General features: G+C 36.4%; 1 protein-coding gene across 1 annotated transcript; it reads right to left on the bottom strand.

Annotated features, from left to right (window-relative positions):
• Positions 1-12,147: 12,147 nt before the first annotated feature.
• LOC121429796 (arylacetamide deacetylase-like) lies at positions 12,148-26,608 on the bottom strand. Its single transcript, XM_041627029.1, has 5 exons — positions 25,941-26,608; positions 20,706-20,851; positions 18,721-18,961; positions 14,954-15,017; positions 12,148-14,128 (listed from the first exon to the last, which is right to left on the bottom strand). Exons 2-5 carry the CDS (start codon positions 20,844-20,846, stop codon positions 13,318-13,320), a joined length of 1,257 nt encoding a protein of 418 aa, XP_041482963.1. The 5' UTR covers positions 20,847-20,851; positions 25,941-26,608; the 3' UTR covers positions 12,148-13,317.
• Between the last annotated feature and the right edge of the window lie 189 nt (positions 26,609-26,797).

Raw genomic sequence — 26,797 nt, 5'->3', positions numbered from 1 at the left:
AATGGGTTGAAAGATGCATATTGTGAAAGTACCATGTATGAGAAAGTGGAAACAGAAAAGGGGCAAGTCGCTGTTGCGTCAATTTGAAGTACTGACCGGATTAACTCGAGCACTTTATATCAACGTTACGGAGGTTAATCGTTAGCATTGCCCACTTATGTTACTCGATTAAATCACTTTTGAAATGATTGGAATTGAAATGCACACAATTTAGTTTCAGTGTGGTATCAACAATTTTATCTCTGAAGCCAAAATGTTTGAAAGATGGAAAAATATTCAATATTGTTTTTCAGAACTAGGATTTTACCAAATAACATATAACAAAAAGTACCATAAAAATCATTGCACATCTTTCGTTCAGTATAATGTTCATAATTTGAATGAGTGAACCTTAAAATAAGTTTCATCCATAACCTGAGATCCTAAGCAATGCATGACCAATGCTGGGAATCCAAAGATAGTCTACCATTAAATTCTCTCGATGGCATTTAACTCTGTCAATCTTCGTTACGGAAGTTAAAATTAAGTTACAAGTTGCAATACTTATTTTGTTAGCTTAGGAACATTCATATCAAGGTATTCGTATATCATTTTTTAAAGATTAATGTGGAACGCATTTCTTAATTTTCCCACCCCCCCCCCCCAAATAAAAAAAAATAAAAATAGAACAGGAAACAGAAAACTGTCATTTTTGTTGTCGTTCTTGATCACAGTTAAAATGAGAAAACAGAATAACCGGGCCACAGAATTGTAGTTCGTCTTAGAAGTTTCTGGCCTCAAGTAATCCTAAGCAAGATCCTAAGAAATGCATAACCAATTCTGGGAATCCCAAGATACTTTACCATCAAATCATCGAGTGGCCTTTACCCTTGTCAATCTTCGTTACGGAAGTTAAATCAAGTTACAAATTGCAATATTTATTGTTAGCTTAGGAAAATCCATATTTAGGTATTCGTATTACCTTTTTTTAATAAATAAAGATAAATGTGGCGCGCATAGCTTACTTTTGCCACCCCCAAAAAATGTGAAAACATAACATGAAACGGAAACTGTAACTTTATTGTCGTTCTTGTTCAAAGTTGGAATGAGAAAACCGAATAACAGGGCCACAGAATTGCAGTTCATCTTAAAAGTTTCTGGCAATAAACAAAATATAACAATCGTAGTCCCGTAACCAGGATGAGTTCTCTGGGTTACGAGGAATCCCGCCGCTTGCCAATAGCCAAAAAAGATAGAGAGAGAGAGAAAAAAAAAACGTTTAAAAGGACATGGGGAAACGAATAATAATAAAGTGACGTGAATGAAACAAGAGGATATCAGAAATACATAAATTATTAATGGAATCTATATGATCTAATCGCGATTTTCGTTTCATTATTTTGTTTCATCGAGATACCCAATTACGCATCCTGTTACAAAAATGATTTACAAAAATTATGAATAGCCAAAATGTTTGATTATCGAAATACGTATTTCATTAATAAATTCAAACAAACCTTGAGTGTTTGAATACCCCTTTCCACGTTTTCACGTAGGTAGACCTATATCAAATATTTCAGCTCTTTTCATGCGCATTAAAGGGGTCATCCAGGCTCAAAAAATATGTTCTGAACAGATAATAATCTGAAAAAATAAAATACTGCAAATATGATCAAAATCGAGCAAGGAATAACGAAGTTATGCCATTTTAAAGATTTGCATTATTTTAGGGGAACAGTTTGGTCTATGCATATCTTCATGAATATCTAAAGAGTTGATTGATGGTGTACATACATGTAACCCCACTTGTTCTTTTGTATTCTGTTGCATGAAATTATTTTTTTATTCAATTTATATCCTCTTTATTTGAAAGTGTGCTTAAAATGACTGTATTTTATATTGGAATGACACATTTTCAGCTAGCGCTTTGCACTCACTGCGCATCAGTTCCTTAGCAAGACACCCATCCTTTTTATGATTACAAAAAGTTAATAGAATGTCCCGTTTTGGGTTCTAAACTTCAAAAAGCGCGCGTTTTACCTTTTCAATAATTGTTTATTGGATATCTTGTTCTCAAATTAAAACGTCCAAAAATGATTGTTTTCAGATCAAAACTTAACAAATTTACAGGCATCAATTAAGATACCCATCCTTGTAATTGGTACAAACACTGTTTAGAATGTCAAGGTTTCAGTCGGAATACTAAAAAAAATCAGCTAGCACTTTGTACTCACATTAATAGTTTATTCAGATATCCTCCTGATCATTTTTACAAAAAATGCTTAGAATCCCAAGTTTTCAGGTAAGACTATACACAAGTTTTAGCTCGCGCTTTGCGCTCACATTTTTGATCGGTAAAATAACCCTCCTCATCATTGCTCATGAGTCATTGCAAATAGTTTTCCGTTCTGTTTCCTTGTCTATGAAAGTTTTATTGTATCTCCTTATTCCCTTTCCACCGTTTCTGCCGACTTCAGCATTAGACAAAGCCATGTCACATGTTCTGGAACTAGAATCGTACTATCAATCTCAGCAAAGTACATCAAAGAAGTGTATTAACTTCCGTAACAATAATTGTTACGGAAGTTAATGCACTTTATATAGCAAAAGAAGTTAAAATTGTTAAGTTCTAAAGAAGATGCCAATATTCCAAATTTGTAGTATGAATTATCTAAAATTCCAAAAGCATTAAATATCGTGTATAATTCGCGGGAAATTGTTTTCGCTGGCAATTTTCCCTCTTTACAAAGTGATGTCGAAAATAAGGTGTGTAATATTAATTTTACAAGGATGAATAGCTATCATTTTTATGGGTGAGTAGGTGGAGGGTACCTTATATGATTTATATCTGTATGATCCGGAGTGATTCATTATAGCATAAATTTGTAGCATATTCAAGAAAAAATGTTACGGAAGTTAATGCGTTACGGAAGTTAATGTCTTTATGCTTTAAGGTCCAACGTGGTCCTTATGTAGCAGCCCTAACTTTGCAAACTGTATTTATTATGAAAGGTGTCTCTTATTCTATATAATGCTGAATTCTCAACAGAACTGCTAAAGTGCATATCTTCTTAAGGTGCGTTACGGATGTTAAATCTGTTTAGTCATACATTTCATTTTGTAAGAACAGTCCTTTATTTTCGTGTAAAACAGGAAACACATATGATAATTCCCTATCAATTATTTATCATTGATTATAACTCTACTTGCAGACACATTATCATGTAATATAATTCAGTTTGAAAGGGAGAAAAAACTTGTGGCAGTATTCGTTACGGAGGTTAAAATAAATTTGGGACAAAGTTAAAAGTGAAATTGATCACAAAGTGATCATCAAATACTAGGATAAGCGCAGTATGTCAGACGTTTACACCATGCTGCCCTCACCAGACATCAATGTAGGTAAGAAATACAGAGTAGTTATAAAAGAGAATGATAGTAAAATCTAAAACTGACCTGAGACAGTGTCTATTCTAACAAAAAGCAAAAATAAAAGGCTTTTGTAATAAAATTAGAGCTTTACAAGTCACTGGTCGCATATGCTTTGTGAAACTAGTCTATTATTGTCATTTTCTTGATAAAAATTTTGTAGAAAATGTTCAGGGTTGTGAAGCTAGCGGCCATAAGATAGTCGAGACACGTTTTTTGTGAATTGTATCATTTTTTTGAGAATGACCCTGCAGGCTCGCATTTTGATTAATGAGTTTTTGCATATCTCAATATTAATTCTATAACAAACTACTTAAAATCCCCATTTGGTGATAGTTTATCAAAAATTTGGGCTCACGATTTGCGCTCACATTATTATTGTTGGAAAATACATTTCACTCATGCATCTTATTCATAGTTACAAAAGTGCTTTAAATGTTCAGTTTTCAGGCCATAATAGGTTACAGTCCGATAGACCGCGGGTCCGATAGTCCGCGGTGTGTGTAAAATAATGATCAGGATATAATGAAATCCAATGTCATCAAAAGGTCAATGATACGAGTCCATGTTGTTCTATAACGATGACCCAAAGGACGGGGACGGTTCCCCCTAAATTTTTAGTTGAGAACCTTTTTTTTTGCTTGTCAATTTGTTTTCTACGTCCCTCCCCCTAAATTGAGGTAGACCCCCTAAAATATTTTTGTTCCCCCTCCCCCTAATTTTGGTTGATAACCTTCTTTTTTTTCTTGTCAAAAAATTTTGGTGGTCCTTCCTGAAATTTTGGTTGATTTGCTTGTCAAATTTTTACCTGTGTCCATCCCAAAATTTCAAGTGGATCCCCGTAAATGTTTTGCCGTCCGCCGCCAATGATTAATTAAGACATGGTAAGATAAAGTACCACGCCATGTCGTCACGTTGATGGCATTTTCACGGCTCCGTACTAGGGGTACTTTTCCGGAATAATTGTCTGGAGGATAAATTTCCGGGGGGGGGTAACAGTCCCCGGCGGTAAAAATATGGGGATAATATTTTCCTTGAAGTAGTTGTCAGGGGTTAATTGCCCTAATTGGGTTATTGTTATAGAACCCAGGCGCGGATCCAGGATTTCGTGGGGAGGGAGGGGGGCAAATTTGACCTGATTTGGCGCCCATGTGTACTTTTCGAAAAATGGCGCCCACTCCCTCCCGGCCAGTCTAGCTTAAGTGCCTTAAATGGATTTTGAGTTATCTTATAATCACATTAAAAAAAATAAAGACCACTTTTTAAAGTGTTATTGAAAAAAAATCCATGAATATAAATAATAATGTAGCACGAGGCACGAGCAATTTTTTTTTGGGGGGGGGTTCAATTTGGTTTAACTTCTCACTACAGTAAGTCCTACTAGAATATTGTGTGAACGGGAGCTGTAGTTTCTGTATTGTTGTGTTAGTATACCCTTCAATAATATTAATGATAATCTCTCGGGAATAATGCAATCTCGACTAATTCTCATCATCAGTGGGGTATTTATTCAGCATGGGTGCACGGGTGGGGGGGCGAGGGAACCAAAAAAAAAATGAAATGGGGGGTAGACGTTAAAGAAAATCTGAGATTTTATTCTTAAAAACACATTGAGGTATCTCACAAGGCCTAAATAAATAATGACAACGCGAGGCGCAATCTGATTTTTTTTTTAGATTTTTCCTGTATTTTATCCTGACAGCCTAAGTCAGGGGCGGACCCAGCTACTGCCAATAGGGGGGAGGGGCCATTTTTTCACCCATATTTTCCCCGATCGGCCGCTCAAAGTTGATTTTTTTTCTTTGAAGGGGTTGTCCTAGTGCCGTAATGAGCCAACAATTTCGAGGGGGCTCGATTTGGCGTATCGCATAAAATTAATAAGAAGTTGCCAGTGAGCGAAGCGAGCTAGCAAATATGTTGACATTTTAATTACAAAAATACAAGGTTGTGATAGATTTTGACATAATGTTTGAAAAATAATATTATATTTCATCCTAATCCCTTTCCTTTTCTCTCTATTTTTTCTTAGTCTTGATTCTCTCTTTTTGGAGGGTGCAAAAGGCCCACGTCCTTACAGTCATTTCCTAGATTTACTTTATAAGCAACATAAATGTGTAATAATCTCATAAGCCCGATGCAAGCTAAAATGAAATTTCATGTATTTTGTCCTGAAAATTGAACATTCTGGGCAATGTTTGTGAACCTGAACAGGACGCGTATGTAACTAGATGATTACCACGAGCGCGAAGCGCGAGCAGATATGTTTAATATTCGTTCTGGCCTGGTCGAAAAGGGACCTGTTAAGGATGTTTTGCAGTAAGCCATTAAGACGATGCATATTTCAACGATTAAATAATGCGAGCGCGAAGCGTGAGCTGAACATTTTTGATATTCCAACCTAAAAATATGAGATTTCAAATCCCCCAATGGGACATATTCGATTCATGTTTGTCAGTCATATAAAAGGATGGGCAATTTTTGGTATCTTCCTACAATAATAATGCGAGCGCAAAGCGCGAAAAGAAAATTTTTGATATTCTGATCTGAAAATGGATAATTTTAGCACGTTTTGAATAAGATCAAGCTTTGTAGCTAAAAAAAAAACATGCGTGCGCGTGTTTTAGAGTTTGACAGAAACCTGGCGTTCTGAATACATTTCATTTTTCATCATAAAAATCAATAGCGAGCGCAGAGCCCGAGCTGAAAATGATATTTGAAATTCGGATATGAAAAGGGTCAATTTAAGCACTGTTTACAGCACTCTGTATATAGGGAAGTTTGATAGCACTATATAAATGATGCGAGCGCGAAGCGCGATCTGATATTTTTTATTATTTCAACCTAGGATCGAGACATTTTAGGCCTAAGGACATTTTGTCATCATGTAAGAATGATGACTATAATTTTATTTCTTTTCCTAAAACTTGTCGATATTTATTTCTAAAAAAGGGTAAATTTAGTTATTATGAATTCATACAAATTTTATTTCATATTTATTAATCTATTAAGATTAATGAGTGTATGAAATTTGTTGACAGTGCATGAGGCCTGAAAACTGGATATTTTAAGTATATTTGTAATCATGAATAGCACTCATTGGTTGATATATTTTGAGCAAATAATGCGAGCGCAAATCGCGATCCGGAATTTTCTAATGGGGGGATTTAAGTAGTTTGTTATAGAATTAGGTATACATATATAACTCACCAATCAAAATGCGAGCGCACAGTGCTAGCTCATAGGCCTTTATTATTTTTTTTTTGCAATCGAGACACCTGAAAATTAATATTTAGAGAATCTAAATGAAATACAAAAAGACAATAGGTAGGCTTACTTGGAAAATACTGCGAGCGCACAAAATGTTGCAAGTGTTGATCCACACCATAAAACGGACATTTTCGTAAGCACTTAATAAAACATAAACTGGTAAATAAAACAAAATAATGAAAGATCGATGTCTGAGCTGAATTATGTTTTGTATATTGATATAAAAACTTGATATTTTAAACTACATATCAGCCTATTGAGCAAGATATGTATCTCATCGAACAGGCAATGCGAGCGCGATGCGCGAGCGAAACTTTAATAAAGTGACATTAGATATTTTCAAAAATTGTTTTCCAAGTCTTTTCTTGACCTTGTTTTATTCACTCGTCTTCCTCCTTTAATGTTTCGTCTCCTTTTTTTCTCCTTTTCTCCCTTTTTTACTTTCCCCGTTTTTCCCAAATTTATTTACTTTGTCAATAGGGGAGGGGGCCCTCGTGCCCCCTGGATCAGCCTATATTAGTAGTTGTGATGATGAACACGATGCATATTTATTAAATGAATGCGAGCTCGCTGAAAACTTTAATAATGATGAAATGAAAACTACATCTTCAGTTGTCAGGTTAGAATATCAGATATTTTCAGCTTGTGCTTCTCGTTTGCATAAAAAAAACTGTGAGGACGGGATGCGTATATAACTAAGCAATTTATTGATGCCAGCACGAAGCGCTAGCTCTGTTTTTTGTTTATATTGACTTAAGGACTCTTTTAAGGTATAATTCCTATTCTAATTCTAATTCCTATCGATTCGGCGCTCCCATAGTTCGAACATCAATTTGGCGCCCCCCCCCCCCTCCCAGTTCAAACATCAGTTCGGCGCCCCATAGTTCGAACGTCATTTTGGCGCGATTAGTTCGAACATCAAATCGACGTCCGGGTCAACATCTCCCTCTTTCGTTTCCCATCTCCCTTTCTTTTCTTTCTCTTATCCTCATTCCCCTTCCTTTCTCTTTCTTTCTCTCCCCCCTCCCTCTCTTTCCCCTCTTCCTCTCCCCTTCTCTTCTATTCTTTTCCTTCCTCCTCTCTCTCTTTCTTCTCTCTATTTTCCCCTTTTCTTCTCTTTTTTTCTTGTCTTCCTTTCCCCCTTTTCTTTTTTGCCAATCTTTTCTCCCCCCTTTTCTCTTTTTTCTGTCTTTTCTTTCTTTCTTTTCCTCTCTCTTTTCTCGTTTTTCCTCTTTTCCTCTCCCCCTTACTCTCTCTTTTTTTCTCCTCTTTTCCCCTCTCTCCCTTTCCTTTTTTATTTTCCCATCTTCATCTCTTTTTAAATATTATTCTCTTCCACTTTTTTGTTCTTCTTTTTTTCCCCTTTTCCTTTCTCCTTTCTTTTTCCCTCTTCCTCTTTTTTCTCTTCCCCCTTTACTTCTCCCTTTTTCTTTTTCTTGCCTTTCCCCTTTTTTCTCTTTTATTTTTTTTGCTCTCCCTCCCCCTCCCCTTCCACTCTCTCTGTCTTTCATCTCTTCTTTTCCCCTCTTCCTCTCCCTCTCTTTTTTTCTTATCTTTCTTCCCATCTTCCTCTCTGTTTAAATATTTTTCTCTTCCTTCCTCTTTTTTTTCTTCTTCTTGTTCATCCTTTTCCTTTCTTTTCTTCCCTTCCTTTTCCCTCCTCTTTTTTCTCTTTTTCCTTTCCCCCTTTTTCTTCTCCCCTTTTATTCTACCTTTTTCTTTGTCTTTCCTTTCCCCCTTTTTTCTTCTCTTTTTTTTCTTCTCTTCCTTTTGTTCTCTCTCTCTCTTTTCTATTCGCTTCTTTTCCATCTTCCTATTTCTCTTTTTATTCTATCCCTTTTCCCCTCTTTTTTTGAACTGGGGGGTTAAGGCAGTTCCCCCTCGCCCCCCCCCCCCCTCCCCACATGGATCTGCACCTGATAGAACCCCATATGGTCTCGTATCACTTGATCTTTGGACCTCTCGATGACATTTGATATATCTGATCATGATTTTAAACCCACTGCGGACTATCGGACCCGCGGTCTATCGGAGGCTGCGGACTAACGGACCCGCGGTCTAACGGACCCGCGGTCTATCGGGATGTCCCCATATTAACGGTTATATTTCGCGCTCTCATTAGGCTAATTAGATTAATAAATAAGATATTAAATGAAAAATCAAATTGTTCTTTTTTTAGAATGAAATATCGACAAGTTTCGTCTCGCACTTATTGGAAGAGAAATAGAAAGATAGTCATCATTTTCAAAGGGTGACAATTTTCTTAGAATGTTCCGGTCCTTTGTCAAAATTCAAAGTAATAATAAAGAAACATATCAGCTCATTTTAAAGGGATGGTCCGGGCTGAAAATATATATAGCTTAATACAGAGAGTAGAATTCACTGAGCAAAAGGCCGAAAATTTCATCAAAATCGGATAATAAATAAAAAAAAGTTATTGACGTTTAAAGTTCAGCAATATTTTGTGATAACAGTGGTCATGAATATTCATTAGGTGAGCTGATGTCACATCCCCACTTTCCGTTTTGTTATGTTATTATATAAAATCATATTTTCATTATTTCATACTTGTGTGAATAATAATGTCTCCTTTATAATGAAATAAGTTGCAGCAATAAATATCTAATGCACTAAATCAGTTGTCGATCCAATTTTTCGAGTTCTTGGAGGATAAAATTTGAATAAGTTCATATAATAAAATACAAAAGAACAAATGGGGATGTGACATCATCAGCCCACCTAAAGAATATTTACGATGACTGTTTTCACAAAATATTGCTAAACTTTATAAAGTTCAATAACTTTGTTATTTGTCATCCGATTCTGATGAAATGTTCGGCATTTTGCTCAGTGAATTCTATTTTATTAAGCTATAAATACTTTAAACCCGGACCATCCCTTTAACTGTGATCCATATCCACCTCACAATTGTCCCAAAAAAAAACTTGTAAACAGCTTAAGTTGACTCTTTTTTAGATCAGAATATCAAATATTTAAAGCTCGTGCTTCGCGCTCGCTTTATTGATTTTCATGAAAAAAAAAATGTATTCAGAATGCCCAAATTCTATGTCGAAATCTGAAACACGCGCGCATGTTTATTCAGATACGTAGCTTGTTCTATATTCAAATCATCCAGTTTCAAATCACAATCTCAAATATTTTCTGCTCGCGCTTTGCACTCCCATTTTTAATGTTGGAAGATATCCAATTACTATTCCTATTCATGATTTACAAAACATGAATAGAGTGACCCATTTTGTGGTGTAAATCTAAATTTTTTCCACTCGCGCTTCGCATCGATTGTATAGTTATACACTTATGCTTTTCACGATTACAAAAAGTGATTAGAATTTCCATTCTTTGGGTAGAAATATTACAATTTTCGGCTCGCACTTCGCGCTCGCATTATTTGCTAGTAGAAATATGTACCGTCTTCATGGCTAACTGCAAGCAGCTGCTAACAGATCATTTCTTAATCAGATCAAAACGAATATTCAAATCAATTAGTTGGATACATAATTTTAGGATCAAAAAGATTGTCCTAAATGTTTAAATCTTAGGACAAAAGACAAATTACATGATTTTTTCAAGCTCACGCTTCGCGCTATTTAAACAAAGCTTAAGAGATAATTATATATTTTTGTTGATTTATACGAAAAAAAAAGCTTAGAAGTGAATATTAGGACTACCCCTTCATAGAAACAAACATCTACTGCGAGCGCCGATCGGGGAAAATGTGACTGAAAAAAAATGTCAATAGCAAGTCAACGAGAACCTTATACCTCCCCCCCCCCAAAAAAAAAAAAAGGAAAAAAGATAATAATTAAAATAAGAATAAATAAATAAACAAATAAAAAATTAATATGAAATAATAATAATGAATAAAATAGACGAAAATATTAATAACAAACATGCACCACAAATATTTTTATGACCGTGTCTTTCTTTCATTTTTCCTGAACAGTTAAAGATAAGGTGATGACACTGCATCAAATAAGACAATGCGCTAAGAAATTTGAAACGTCACTCCTTTTTTTAATTCCTGTATGCCCACCTGTACTGATAATAATGGACAAAAATCAATAAGTGCTACAATGATTTTAACTGAATTTCACACACCTATTTTAAAAGTAACATTGACATCACACACTACTCCAAAAATACGTGTACATTCATCTTGAAAGGCTGTTGACATGATAGGGATATATCATTCATTATTGATCATAATTCTAAACTATTCTAATGTATTCAAAGTATGATTACATGTAGGTATCAATCAATGAGAAACAAATTCTCAGATATCATTTACACAATACATAAGTGTTCTATTGCTGCATTTATCAGAACAGAAAAGACAATATATAGATAAGATTAGAATAGAATAGGATAGAACAGACTGAAATATAGAATAGAACAGAAAATAATAGAATAGTCTTTTAGAATAGAACAGAATATATTCCATTCCACATTAAATCGAAATAAAAAAAAACATGAATACAATACTGTGTGCATGAATGACACACGCAATACGATCGAAATCATAAACTCAATAGCCAGTCTTATCAGGGTTTCTGGAAAACGAAGACCATAGGCTTCAGTTAAAACCTCGCCCAACGATTTTGTCGAACGGGCTGTAAAAAAACCCTATCGGTGGTTGACCAGCGCCCTATCGATTGCCCATTACAAAATACCAAAATTGGGTCAAATCCGGAACTTTTCTGTTTTTCCTCAGAGCAGTGACCGGCTGTTGACCCACCGATTCCGGGCGGTCTCCAACCGGCCTATATATAAGTAATCGCCCGGCCGATCATGAATTCGCCGCGAGATTATCTACCGATCCCTGAGCGGCCAGCGACCGGCCGGTGAACGCTCGACAGCCTTTGATTAAACGAGTTCATTTTTTTTTTACCTAAATCGTTAGACGGTGACCGCTCGATTAGGTCGGCGCCCGGACGGCGAGTAAACAGTGAGCAGTCGTCGCCAGAATTTGAAGTTCGCGCTAAATCTTGAGCGGCGACCGAGCGATGCCCCAAAAAACTAGTGGTGCCCGGACGGCCGCCGCTCGGTGCCCGGGCGAAATTGACTAGAAATTCCCCGCCCGGTCGTCGAGCAGGCTAATTGGGGGAGGGGGGGGGGTGACCTTAGCCTAGGACCCGGATGCGTAGCGCTCTCGTATGAACACGCCATGTTGTCCCCAGTCTTCGGCCTTCGTTTTCCAAACTGGTTGTTATGGACGCCTGGAAAACGAATACCGAGGACCACACGTCGTGTTGAATGTCCGTACGAGTGCGCTACGGGTTCTGGGTCTTCGTTTTCCAGACACACAGTCCCCAATGAGACTTTCTGAATAGTTGGAAATAAAGTTCAATTTTATCGTACCTGTTTTATCTAACTGGAAAGACACATATATAAACACACAAAAGGAAAATGATCGACGTGTAATTACCACGTCCTCATCACAAAACAGATATAGTGATAATAAATTGCTTCGAGTACTGTTATTTCATACGTATATTTTAGAAACATTTCAGAAGCCTCGGCGATTATTTGTGTTCAAAGGCTTGATATTGCATAAAATAGTATTAACTCGCTCGTTAATGTTAATATATATATATATTTATAAATATACTGTATTTAACAATAGGATACACTGTAAAACCTAAACATACAGCACAATAAATTCTAAATAACATACATAAGGATTTTAATACTTTTAAGCCATTGTGACACAAATTTGGTCCACTTAAAGTATCAATTCATTTAGGCTCGAAGAGCAAGTAACTTTTTATTTAAATCCCTTAGAGAATTCCTGGTACGATTTGCAAATTCATTCAGTATACAAACAATGCATAGACTTACATGATATCCACTCCGTGGGGGTGAACTCCTAAAATGCGGTGTGGAGCTCAAATTGTTGAGCAAGTTAAGTTAAATTAAATTTAACCTTATTGGGCAAAACTACAACTTGTACCAGTGTACGTTTTTTACTAATGAGTTATTGCAAATGAAGTTCCTAGTCATTTCTTGATAATTATTTGTGACCCGCTGTACATTATTATGCCATCACATAGTTGTGTTGGCTAAGTTCGTGATACCTTGTATGCTGTCTCGTATAGAACCTTGCGATGACGCTTAGCATCCGGGGTGCAAAACTTATCGCATTTCCTAGGAGGAAACTCTCTCCAACGCACCAATTCCTTTGAAAATACAAGTCAAATCACAATGATGAGGTGAGAGGATTTTGTCAAAAATTGAAGGACCGGGACGGCATCAGAATCTCTTGAATCTGGACAACGACATATTTGCAATTGTTCTTTCAAGGCAAATCTTCTGATGATGTGCTGCCCCAGTCCACCAACTGTCGACGAAAGCCTCCCAGCTCTCTATTGTGATTTCAATTGCATTTTCAAAGAGTTTCTCCGGAGTAAAAGCGGAAACTCCCGATAATTAAACATTTGGAGGAAACAGACCCCGAGTGTTGTACGACGCGTTAATGAATTCTAGGAGGGAGGTGGGACTTCGTGATTCAACAATTCCACCTTCAGTCACCACTCAAATGGCATCGCGGTGAGTAGGCCTGTATAATTATGAGTCACAAGATTGTGATCTTCGGTAATTCGACTATATATATATATATATATCTTATACGTGTTTTGAGATAAAATCAATGACGTCACTAAGCATTTCTTTCCCGACTTCGAATTGCACATTTTTGGTTGCCCATATCACACCATGAAAAGCCGACTCATAGTCCTTGTGGTGTACTTTCACCCCAGCATCACTCAGCCTCCTCGCGTAATGCACCCCATCGTCTCTGAGACAATCGAACCCGCACGTGACTATCATTGCCTGAGGTAAGCCTTTCAGGTCATCTCTGACAATCGGCGCGAAACGCGGATCGAGATAGAACTCCTGAACGTGGTTCCACACTTCGTCCGACCCGGCTCGGCGCTCCATCTCCTCCCGCTGTTTGGCGTGCTTCTCGGAAACGCGCATCTCCTTCGGGATCAGATCCCGATCGACGTACTTGAAGACGGGCGAGGTGTCCAGCAGATCCTGCGAGACGTGATCGTTCAGGAGCACCGATCGGTGCACCATTGTCGAGTCGATCTTCCCGTGCAGATACAGCGCAACGAAGTCGCTAACTCTCCCCCGCGTCAACGCACCATGATCGCCGAACTCCGCCTCGTACTTCTGGTAGGAGTGCGAGTAAAAGTCAAGCTGCTGGAGCCCAGGGTAGAGAAGAATTTGAAGCTTGATGTTGGGAAGGGTGGCGTCATCGTGGATCGCTTGGGAGACTCCGGCAGCGAAGTTCCCACCCGCGCTGTCACCGGAAATGGCTATCCGTTGCGCGTCAACGCCGAATGTGTGAGCGTTCTTGAGGAACCACGTGGTGGCACGCAGATTGTCATAGTAACCGGTGGGAAAAGGATGCTCAGGGGCCAACCGATAGCTAAAGATAAACGAAGAGAGAGAGAACAAGTCTACGTTAGCCTTTATGATTTTATGATGGGTGTCGTTTACAGATCAAAGGATACCAATAGCGAATAGGCATGAGTGCGATGGTGCGAGATTTCGCATGAGGTGAAAGAAAGATGCTCTATTCAACGAGGCGTTAGCCGAGTTGAATAGAGCGTTTCTTTCTTTCACCGAATGCGAAATCTAGCACCATTGCACGAATAAGAATATTCGCTATTTGTGTTGTACAACGCCTCGGAATCTAGCGAAAATATGAAAAACAAGAGTTTTCCCCTCCAGTAATCTATGAAAAGGGGGCAAAAGTATTAAAAGGGAAAAGCAAAATCCCACAAGCCGGCCAGGCCCACATGATCTTGGACAGCATTGCGCATTTAGCCAGCGGGCTGTACGCGCATTGTCACCTTATTCAATGAAATCGCATTGTGACGTCACCTCCTAAAGCCGTGCAATGGTACATTTTGGATGGTACGTCTTGTGTGCAACGGTACGAATGTGTGACATTCAGCCTCCCATTTGATCGCGTACAACAAGCTAAGTAGGCGTTGTACAACACTTATTATTAGTGTAGGATATTTGAGTATAGAATTAACTTTTATTTACCCCTCTTACAAAATTTTGATATGACGTGCATTAAACACCTTCTCAGTGAATGCGCAAAAAAAATTATTGAACTTATGCCATCATTGGAGTATTGAGAACATGATCGTTTCTATAAAAAAAGGAAACATAAAATTAGCTTGCTATCATCGAATGGCTATCAAGACGAATAACTTGTCCAATAATGTCCAACAATTCTTACTCGATTGAAACAAGGAACATGTCGAGTCGCTCTGCCATTGTTCGCGTCAGACCGTCATAGGAATCTGAAAATATGAATTAAAAAACATGAAACGGTGTCATTTGTACATATTTTTGTTTTCTTTTCATTCACATCAAGATCAATAGTTATTTATCATCTATATATTTTTTTCTTGAGGGAGGGTGACTGAAATTATCAAGTACAGCTATTAAGTTCCGGGCAACGAAATTCGGGTTGAATCCCCCCCCCCCCCCCCCCCGAGGTAAAAAAAAAAGAAAAAGCTTTGGTGGCACTCTTTATGCAATGATTATAATTTAATTAGGGGAATAAGCAAAACGGAGTTGACACAGGAGACTGATAATGATAGCTGAGTCAACAAGAGTGAATGCCCTTGTAAGATTACAAGAGGGTGAATGATTATCATCGCTATCTTGCGAGTAAGTATGGATACGGTAGTCTGGCCGGTAGCATACAATAATATTACATCATTGGAGTTTGATCATCGGTAAACTGAACTTGATTTTTCGTTAAAGGTCAAGTCCACCTCGTAAAAATGTTGATTTGAATCAATAGAGAAAAATCAGACAAGCACAATGCTGAAAATTTCATCAAAATCGGATGTAAAATAAGAAAGTTATGACATTTCAAAGTTTCGCTTATTTTTAACAAAATAGTTATATGAACGAGCCAGTTACATCCAAATGAGAGAGTCGATGATGTCACTCACTCACTATTTCTTTTGTTTTTTATTGTTTGAATTATACAATATTTCAATTTTTACGAATTTGACGATTAGGACCTCCTTGCCTGAAGCACAAAATGTTATAATAATGGAATTACATGTGTTCAGTGAGGAGTGAAACTTCATTTTACATGACAATGACGAGAAAATAAAAATAATTCATATTTCATATAATAAATTACAAAAGAAATAGTGAGTGAGTGATGTCATCAACTTTCTCATTTGGATGTAACTGGCTCGTTCATATAACTATTTTGTTGAAAATAAGCAAAACTTTAAAATGCCCTAACTTTCTTATTTTACATCGATTTTGATGAAATTTTCAGCGTTATTCTTGTTGAATTTTTCTTTTTATTCAAATCAAGTTTTTGTTGGGGTGGACTTGTTCTTTAAAGGACATTTTAATGTTTCGCTTCATTTCACAAAATAGTTATATGCACATCTCGGTCGGTATGCAAATGAGGGAACTGATGACATCACTTAAGTTTCATTCCTCCCTGAACACGTGGAATTCCATTATTTTAACATTTTGTGCTTCAGGCAAGGACGTCCTAATCATCAAATTCGTAAAAATTGAAATATTGTATAATTCAAACAATAAAAAACAAAAGAAATAGTGAGTGACATCATCAACCCTCTCATTTGGATGTAACTGGCTCGTTCATATAACTATTTTGTTAAAAATAAGCGAAACTTTGAAGTGTCATAACTTTCTTATTTTACATCCGATTTTGATGAAATTTTCAGCATTGTGCTTGTCTGATTTTTCTCTATTGAGTCAAATCAACATTTTTCTGAGGTGTACCTGACCTTTAATGAACAATAAGTGTCTCTCAAAGTATTTAGACCGAGTCACACTGCAAAAACTCCGGTGTTGATTTACCACCAGCCCAGAATTCAATACGTCCAGTGTCCACACCAGAGACCGGTTTGGTTTTGGTCCAGATAGGTGTTTATACAACACCAATTAGTATTAAAACAGCATCGGTTTGATCCGAAATTGGTGTTTCAATACTTCTCTGGTGTGGACATCTATAAATACCGGGCTGGTGTTAAATCAGCACCGAAGTTTTTGCAGTGCAGTACACTCTAAAAACAAATCAGCCAAAAATGACTAGTTAATAGGGTCAGCTGGGTGCAAATGTTATTCTAGTAATATTTGACCATTTTCTAGTCATATTGTACTAGAAAAGAGTTATTTCTGACTAGAATATATGTCAGAAATGTGAATATCAGTGATTGCCATATCAGTTGCTCCCAGCTGACTACTGGTCTAGTCAATTTGACTGATTTATTAGTATTAATGGTAGTACATTTTTCCATGCTTTGTGTATTTTTATAATTCTATTTTGATACTGTTATGCTTTTATGTTGTATTTTTATGTAAAAGTTCTGTACAATTCAGCTCTTGCTGCGAACAGTCTTTGAACAAAATACCATTATTATTATTTAAAGGACAAGTCCACCCCAACAAAAACTTGATTTGAATCAAAAGAGAAAAATTCAACAAGCATAACACTGAAAATTTCATCAAAATCGGATGTAAAATAAGAAAGTTATGACATTTCAAAATTTCGCTTCTTTTCACAAAAACAGTTATATGAACGAGCCAGCCACATCCAAATGAGAGAGTCGATGATGTCATTCACTCACTATTTCTTTTGTTTTTTATTGTTTGAAATATGAAATATTTTTATTTTCTCGTCATTGTCAAGTGAAATGAAGTTTCATTCCTACCTGAACACGTGGAATTCCATTATTTTACATTTTGTGCTTCAGGCAAGGATGTCCTAATCGTCAAATTCGTAAAAATTGAAATATTGTATAATTCAAACAATAAAAAACAAAAGAAATAGTGAGTGACATCATCAACTCTCTCATTTGGATGTAACTGGCTCGTTCATATAACTATTTTGTTAAAAATAAGCGAAACTTTGAAATGTCATAACTTTCTTATTTTACATCCGATTTTGATGAAATCTTCAGCATTGTGCTTGTCTGATTTTTCTCTATTGATTCAAATCAACATTTTTTCTGAGGTGGACTTGACCTTTAAGAGTGTATAAGTATACCCTTTAGCCTACATAGATTTCACCCTTTTACTGATGAGCTTTCTTTTTCTCAATTAATATAATTTTGAGAAATTTTGCTCAATTTTTAGCACTACAGCGTTTCGAATGTACTGGTACGTGTACATATCACACAATTAGATTTATTTAAAAAGTAGGATGCAGAGTGAATGTTTAACTTTGCACACAGCCAATTGTGCCGATTAAAAAAAACTATACAAGCCAGACCCATGTGAGCTAAAGAATAATAACCACTGAGCTTAAAACATGAAGAGTTATCTGTAATAATCTTAAATATTCATTTAGACCTCAAAAAACAATTTAAAAAATTCAAATGTGAAAAAATATGAATTTTTACCAATGTCAAAATATGAAGTCGTGAAATCCCACCAAACACAAGAAAATCGGTTTCTTTGAGACTAATTTCATTGACTCCTGAAATAATTTTTGATATATCTTAAAAGATGCATATTTCTTGCTCGAGGGATTTGAACCTAGAATTTTCAAACCCGTATTTGCTTGTACCCTGAACATCCCATAAAAGTCTTCTCATGGAATGGGCCTAGAACTCTAGATCGGTCAATATTATACAAGTTTGATAGCGTTCTAAACTGTATTACAATTTGTGTTTTCGGAACAACATACAAACAAAATCACCTAGGTCGACTTGTTTGATTTTAGCCGGGCAGTCACATTTGCGGTGGCAGCGGTGGGATTGTACATGTACATATATTTCACATTTGATTGCTAGGCAAAGGATGTGTCAAACCATACAACTACTTTGATAGGGTCTCATGCTTCTATATTTTCAATCGCCTTTCTTAAAGTTTGGAGCGCTTTACACACGTTTTTAACTGAAAATATCAAGGTCTACATGGTAAAACGAGTCTTTATGGGAAGCCTTATCCCAAAACATGTTTTATTTAACTTCTCTTGATTAGAGTACATATACTAACCAGGTGACCCCGTTACCATGCCTCCGCCGTGAATGAAAATAACACCCGGCTGCAGACCTTCCTTCCTCTTGATGGGTTCATACACACGAACTTTGACCCCATCAAAGTATGTGACCCTGGACCTAATGTTTGACCCCTTGACATTCTCCAGTGGTTTAGGCTCGATGTTTTCGATGATGAATCGCCTGGCTCTGACACGGGCAAAAATGTTGCCTTGGTGGTAGAGTACATATAGATTTTCCTGCAAGTAGAAAAAGAGTACTAGTACTTTGATTAACAAATCCAGTACTGAAAGAAAAAATAGCACGCTGTTTAAAGCCCGTCACTCTTATAAGATGTTTAAACTTTCTGTTTTACAAGTTTTCGTAAAAAAAAGAAAAAAAAGATATGAACAATAATTGATCAAAACTTTAAACAACCTATTAAAATTGAAACAACTTGTTTAAAAATTGAAACTTGTTTAAAAATTTAAACAACTTGTTTGAAAATTGAAACAACTTATTTAAAACTTTAAACACTAGTTGTAAGAGTGTCAGGCTTAAACAACGTGTTACAGTGAATGAACATGATATATTCGCGATTTCGTGAACATTACTACAAGAATGAAACTAAACATATTCTGTATGAACTCTTGGAAAGAGAGAGGACCTTCGAAATTTGAGTGCAATATAAAATAATGCGTAATATGTGTTTGTTTAGGATATCCGGGTTTGCTTTGAATACGTTCAAAATATTCATGCACATTACAGTGTATTTCCTACTTTGGGGGCGTCTTCAGGATGTAAAGAGGCAGGAATTTTCGCTTCCACGTCACACGACGGATTCAAGAACATAGAAAATGTACTGTCAAATGTACTTTTATGCCAAAGCACAACCAAGAAATCTTTGTCGAAAGTTTGTCGAAAACAGCAGTTTCGTCCTGGACTCTTGACAAACGACATATCTGCAATTTTTCGTCGGCAGGTCAACAAAGACCTCCCAGCTGTTCATTGTCTTTTGACGGGCAATTTTCAATACATTTCCTGTGTTCTTGAACTCGCCGTAAGTAACGGGGCGAAAACTTCCTCATGATGTCACAGTCACACCTGTGAAACTAGTCTGAAACCGACCAAATCCATCACGTAAATTCTAATCGGTTTGGAGTTTGTTTCGTTGGTGTGACTGTACTAGGCCTGTAGCATAAGATTTGTATTTTGATACTTGCAGAGAGTAGGCCTAGCTAGTCAATTATCAATGCCTTGAAATTATTAAAAAAAATCACTAGAACTAGTAATATCCAAGAAACATAGGAATGCTATTGAAGGTCTGTGTGTACAGAGACAGAGTGATTCTATGACATTTGCTCCGCCGATAATTGCTCCTAACCTAACCTACAAAACTAAATAAACCGCAATCCTTTACAATATTCTGAACCAAAAACTCTATTACAATTCTAATAATAATAATAATAATAATCCGCTTTTATATCTGTATATGGCGCTTAAAACATTGGAACAACGCGTCTAAGCGCTTTACAGATATATTATTACCCCTGGTCATTGGATTCAATCGGTCATTTCCGCACACAATGTGCGCTCATCCTCCACTCCCTGGGGAGTATTTCAGTCAGTCGCCTGTGAGGCGCACACAGTACTGGACAAGCCACAATGACTTTCACATCCTACCGGGTACCCATTTAGCACCTGGGTCGAGAGTGGGCAAAGTGTGGATTAACGCCTTGCCAAAGGAAGCCAGACCGTGATGGGATTCGAACACACGACCCTCTTTTGGAGACTATGCCCTTTGAGATTATAAGATACATGTATAAGAGCGGTACAAATGTCACAGGAGCAGATGTCGTGTCACCGACAGGGTTGCGATACGTTTAAATCAAACTCAGATTGATTTCAAATTATGTAGCTGAGGGATATGAATTTACATGTACTTCAATTTGACTGGAATATTGCAACTTTTCGCAAACGGATGAGACGAGGTTGAGATCTTACAAAAAATTTGGGTATGACCAGCGATGCCATCAGTAGACGGTATTTCCCAGGTTCTGACAGTCCCTTTGGGACACGGATGCTGCGCAGGTGCATGATGATTAATCCGACCACTACGCATGACGTCATCATTATTAGAACCATTTTGCCTGCATGAAGAGAAATATTTACAGAAAGATGGATAAATGATCAGTTCAAACACTGGCGGATCCAGGGGGTGCACAGCCATCACGTGCCCCCCCCCCCCTTGAAAGTGAAAAGCTTTTTTTTCTTGCTTGTCAAAGATTTTCGTGGACGAAATATCAGTTTTAGGTTGAAAACCTTTTTTTCTTGACAAATTTTTGTCGGGAAAATGTGCCCCTACCCCGTAGGAAAATCCTGGATCCGCCCCTGAGGTCATAACTACACATGTCATAATGAATGAGAATTAAGTATTTGGAATTCTTGTTTACTCTAAAGACTGCACTCAACAAATAAAATGCACTCATATCGAAATTTTAGATCTTGATTCTCTTTATGAACACTTTCTTCTTTTTTTTTTGTTTAACCTATCGTATTTACGTATCGCAATACTACATGTATCATTTTTTATGTATCAACTTTGTAAGACATTGTTGAGGGGGCTCTTTTTTAAGGTTTTTTTTCTTGTAGTCTCTTCATCTTCCTCATTCATTATTATGATGTTCTAATATTCTTTTCATGTACATGCCTTCATTTGTTTTCTATTCTTACTCTGTTTTTTTATGTTATCAATTTCAAAGTTTTGTATATTCTATAATTGGGCATGTTAAGAGAAAAGAAAGACAAATAAATCTGAACTTTGAACTTTAGATCATCGCATAATTGTTTTAAATGTTTTTATAATCCACCAACATGTCTGTTTTGTGTTTAGCATTATGTTCGTCGTTTTTTTTTAACACCGATACGGATTTGTTTCATATATTAGAAAGTTATCACACTATGATAAGATTTTAATATTTGGCAACGATCAAGATGTCTGAATATTATTTTTTTAACGACCTATCGTAGTCACTCACGATATTCATGTCTACTTTTGTAGATTGGATTTTGTTTGAGTAGTTTTTATTTTATACTTCTTATAATTTAGTAACAAATGGTCTTTTCCAGGTGGGATATGGAGGGAACAAATTAGCTAGCACGCTTGAGTATATACTTACGTCGACGGATCGATAGGGGGTATAGGACCTACATATACATAATAATCACTGAAAGCAATATTGATTTGATTTGATTTGACTTACTGATTTCCGTTTCACAATTGTACAAAATTATGATAAATATAACATAACAAGGTCGAAAATACTGCAAGACATAATAAAATATATATAACATAATCGTAGATAATTATATTAGGGGATTCTTTAAAATCTTGAGGGCAAGGAATTTCCAGTAGGCAGGCCCGGAGAAGACAAATTCATTCTTTGCAAATAAAGTTCTTGTTAAAGGATGGTGATGATATTGTCGTTGCCTTGTTGGGTAGCAGTGTACGGATGCATTTTTACGGAACATATTTGAGAAAATAGCGGGGAGATCGTCCTTGCTTTATGAACATAAATTGACTAAGTTCGAAAAGATATATATCACTTACTTTGAGAATGTTATTTAGAAAAAATAAGATATCAGTATGTGATCTAAAGTGTGTTTGAAAAATTATTGTTTAGAGCTGTTTTCTGGAGAAGTAATATTCTATTTAGTTGAGTTTGTATTGCACATCCCAATGCAATTATTCTGTAATTATTATATGGTAGAATAAGGGTGTAGTATAATGTTAACAAAGTGCGAGAAAGTGGGAGAAAATGCTTGAGTTCATTAATAATTCCAATGTTTCGAAAAAAAAAGTTTTACATATACTATCGATATGAGGCCTCCAGGACAATATTGTTCTGAATTATGTGATATTGTTTGAAAATTTGTTTTCTGTAAGGCGGGAGAGGAGATCAGAATGAATAGAGCCACCATCATCTACAAATTTCGGCAAATCTTGATATCATACAGGACCAGCCTCATAGAAAATTTGATATATTGATACTTTGAACCAGTTGCGCATAATGGATCAGAATTTTGAGGGGGCAGACATGGCATGGGGCAAAATATTTATAAAATCAAGAAAGAATTGTTAGCGAGCACAATTTTTTTTTATCTAACTCCAATTGTGATAGATTTTGATATAATATTCAGAAAATCATATAATATTTCACCCTTTTACCTTTCCTTTTTATTTCTTTTTCCCTTTAATTTGTCTCTTGGTCGTGATAAGTATTGCCCCTCCGCACATCTGCAGTGCTTTGAATTGGCCCCGATAAAGAAAGAAATCACATCTAACATGTTTAACCAGAACGTCAAAAATCGTTTGAGGTACGGGATTCTTATCTGACATTCCCAGATAGGTGAGTCATTTGTTACGTTTGTCGAGGGAAGTCTATATACTGCACTGTGCATATCTCAAAGTCACCTTCATGTCTATTTAGAGCAGAGCAGTCGGTCGCCATACTTGTCTGATCTCAACAACATAATGATTATCATATTATGATGATCATCTTCCTCCTTGTCAAATTCTAATGGCGGCTCTGTGGTTATTGCATTTAGGAACGGGTGAGGTAATGGATTTGTTGGCGATTATGAGTTGTGTCCGACCACAAAATATGATCAATATCAACCAATTTATTGGTTAGAAATTAGATTACACTTAATTTTGGGCTGATATAAACCATTTTTATCGGTTGGACATAATTACATTTTAACAACAGATTGGTTACTTATATGACCAACGGCGTATAATGACATTTTCTGACAAAATCCTCCGCTAAAAGGGGGCAAGGGTCGGCCCCTGCCAATCATTTATGTTCTGCGTATTTCCGCTTTCGGTATAGTTCAGTTTCACGTAAGAAGAGTCTAATAACTTTCTTTCAACATGTTCAAGATGTCTTTGTAGTATGTAGACGTTATGTTGCAATTTTGCACATTAAATCTAACGATCGTATTGCTTTTTGTCCTTATCTTTATAAATACTAGAAAAGCTATTAAATTTTTGTCTTGGGTAACATTTATTAGTATTAATGTAGTTGGTGCAATATACCTACATGTGTATCGAAATCAGGATTCAAAGAAATCATTGAAAAGTGTTCATTTTTACATATATATATTGAAAAAAGATAACTCATTATCAAAATAAATCCGCATTTAAAGAGCTTGGAGATAGTTAAGGGATTACACTTTTAATGATTTTCCTGTTTACACTCTGACAGATTTTTAATCTAACATTTGTTTTGATAAATATTGGCGGTGCTGCGGTGTTCATACACAGCAAAAGCTGTGGTGTTAACCGGTGTACATAGAGGACCACACCAGTTATTTTACACCGGTGTTAAATTGGTGGTGTTAGTAGATATGTGTTATTACAACACCAATGGTTGTTACATTTACACTCTTTGGTATTATGTTCATTCAATCTCTAGGGTGTTATTTTAACACCACAGGGTCTGGTCCTCTATTAACACCAATGGTGTCAGTTTTAACACCACAGTTTTTACAGTGTATGCCGCTACCATGTCCCCCGTGTTGATATCAACGCACTTCCTGCCATCCTGGTCTGGATTATTGGAATATATTAGAGGGATAGTCCGGGCTGAAAATATTTATATCTACATCGATAGAGTAAAATTCACAAAGCAAAATGCTGAAAATTTCATCAAAAAATCGGATAACAAATAACGAAGTTATTATTTCTAAGTTTATCAATATTTTGTGAAAACAGTATATGCACATCGTCATGAATATTCATTAGGTGGGCTGATGATGTCACATCCCTACTTTCCTTTTTTCTTATGTTATTACATGAAATACTAAATGTTTCATTTGTTCATATGTGGAAATGATGTGTCTCCATTATGACGAAATAAGGTGCGGCAATAAATAACTAATGCACTTAATAGACCCAAGTTGTCAATCCCATTGTTTTAGATCTTGGTAGAAAAATTTTGAATGAACCTAATTTCATATAATATAATACAAAAGAACAAGTGGGGATATGACATCATCAGCCTATATAAATATTCATAAAGACATGCCTAGAAAAGCTTCACCGGAATAATGCAAATCTTTAAAATTCAATGACTTCGTTATTTGTTATCCGATTTTGATAAAATTTTCTGCACCACCCCTTTAATGGGGGACATGCAGACGTAAATTCGTCAATATACATGCAGCTTTCGGGGTCAGAGTGATACAATTTTGTATGACACTCGAATGAATTCATTTTGATTTACTATGTTCCTTATTACATGGGAACTGTCGTTATTTGCACGAAAATTTATGCATGACTTTATAGACATATCAAGCGCGTACATCTCGGCATTTCTATTATTTTGATTTATTTTTTTTTATCATTAGTTCTAAAGTTAGATCTCATTGGCCCGGCACAGACTTTTAAAATGTAAAATTGTAGACGTTATCAATATTTCAACAACCTACATGTAGACGTTCTTCTATTGTTTTAATGTGACCTCGAATGTGATCAATTATTTTTATCATTTATTTGATAGGGCCTAATCTACAATTTTACAAAATGTAATTTACAATAATTTTGCTAACTTATGAAAAGCAATACAGTAAGAAATTACTGACCCATCAAGCGTAGACGTAGTCTACATACATATACTATAATAATAATAATGGTATTTTAAGACCATTCGCAGCAGAACTTTTACATTAAAAAACAACATAAAACATAACAGTATCAGAATAGAATTATAAAAATACACAAAGCATGAAAAATATGTACTATCATTAACACTTTAAGAGATAATATGAATCAACAGAATATTTTCAAATATAAGTAATTGCAGAGGTTTCAAAATTTGCTTAAGATATAGTACATGTATACGAGAAAGCGGATTGGAAGGATTTATGATGTAAGTAAATTGGATTGGATAAATTTGACTTGAGGATATCGAGATTTTGAATTAGTGACGTATTCAGAGTGATAGGAGAAATGGAAGTGGGTAACAATGGGTAAATAATTAGAATAAAATTTTATATACAGTTTTTATATACTAAATATATTCAGATATTTAGACATATAGCTTTATAATGCATATGCTCCTGCACATGTATAGTAATACATGTAGCTCAATGGTAGTATGGTGCTGAGTGCACTCAAGTATTATGTACTTGAGATTCGTTTGACCAACTTAAGAACAATTATTTATGCATTCTTACCTTGATCAATTCACTGCTCTCTGTTGACGGTACAAGTTGGTCTGACAATTGACATCAAGCTCAGTCCATCCGATCACTTTCCCCGTAAACTTTACCACATCGACCGTAAGGGCCACGCCAAAATGACCTATTCCTGTACTGTAGTGTATGCTGTGTAGGCCTATGTAGTTTAGCTGGACGTTTAACTATTTTGCTTCAATAGCCAATGAGTCTCTCACGAGTGCTTTCACGATGACTATTCGCCGTGCAGTAGGCCTACTTACACACTTATACAGAATTACAGATGGTCAGTCAATTGACATAGAGACTAGCCAGACTACGACTCGGCTCGCTCAGTAAATAATGGTATAGAAGTTGGCAGAGCGTTCAATGTCGGGTACGGTGCAGCCGGTGTACGAATAGATACACGAAACCTTGATAGCAGCATGTATTATGCATAATGCAAGGCACTTTCAAAGTGCTGTCAAATCCGAAGTCAGTGTAGATTAAGGCGGGGTTTCAGCCCATGCAAGTCCATTCAAGTGTTCAGTGTTCACATGCACATTGTGTATACTTTATCCTTTGAGCTATTATAGCTTCATGCTCTATCCATATCATAATCAGCGAGCGACCGAGCATAGAGCGACTTGTACAGTAGAGTACGTGGTTTGCGGCGCCCCTACATCCCCTACAGTTATTGCAGCGCGCTCCACCATGGTACCAGATTCAATAATTCTCCCTCCCGAAAACTGGCGTCTTTTCGTCACGGTGGCGCCGCGCTCATAAAAGCACGCGCCATTCATTTTCCCTCTCCGTGTCTTTTCCTCGTTCCTAGCGAGGAGTTTCGTTATTTTTGATATGGGATTTGTAGAGGTGAA

This window comes from Lytechinus variegatus, chromosome 16, assembly GCF_018143015.1.
Source record: "Lytechinus variegatus isolate NC3 chromosome 16, Lvar_3.0, whole genome shotgun sequence".
Lineage (NCBI taxonomy): Eukaryota > Metazoa > Echinodermata > Echinoidea > Temnopleuroida > Toxopneustidae > Lytechinus > Lytechinus variegatus.
Note: the sequence above shows the minus strand (reverse complement) of the source record. Positions and strands in the feature narration are given on the sequence as shown.

Coding starts and splice junctions, on each gene's coding strand:
- LOC121429796 (XM_041627029.1), bottom strand. CDS start 20,846: ATGGTTCTAATAATGATGACGTCATGCGTAGTGGTCGGATTAATCATC. Junction 18,962..20,705: donor TGGTCATACCCAAATTTTTT/GTAAGATCTCAA, acceptor TTCTACTTGCAG/GAAAATCTATATGTACTCTA. Junction 15,018..18,720: donor CATGGTAACGGGGTCACCTG/GTTAGTATATGT, acceptor TCATATTTTCAG/ATTCCTATGACGGTCTGACG.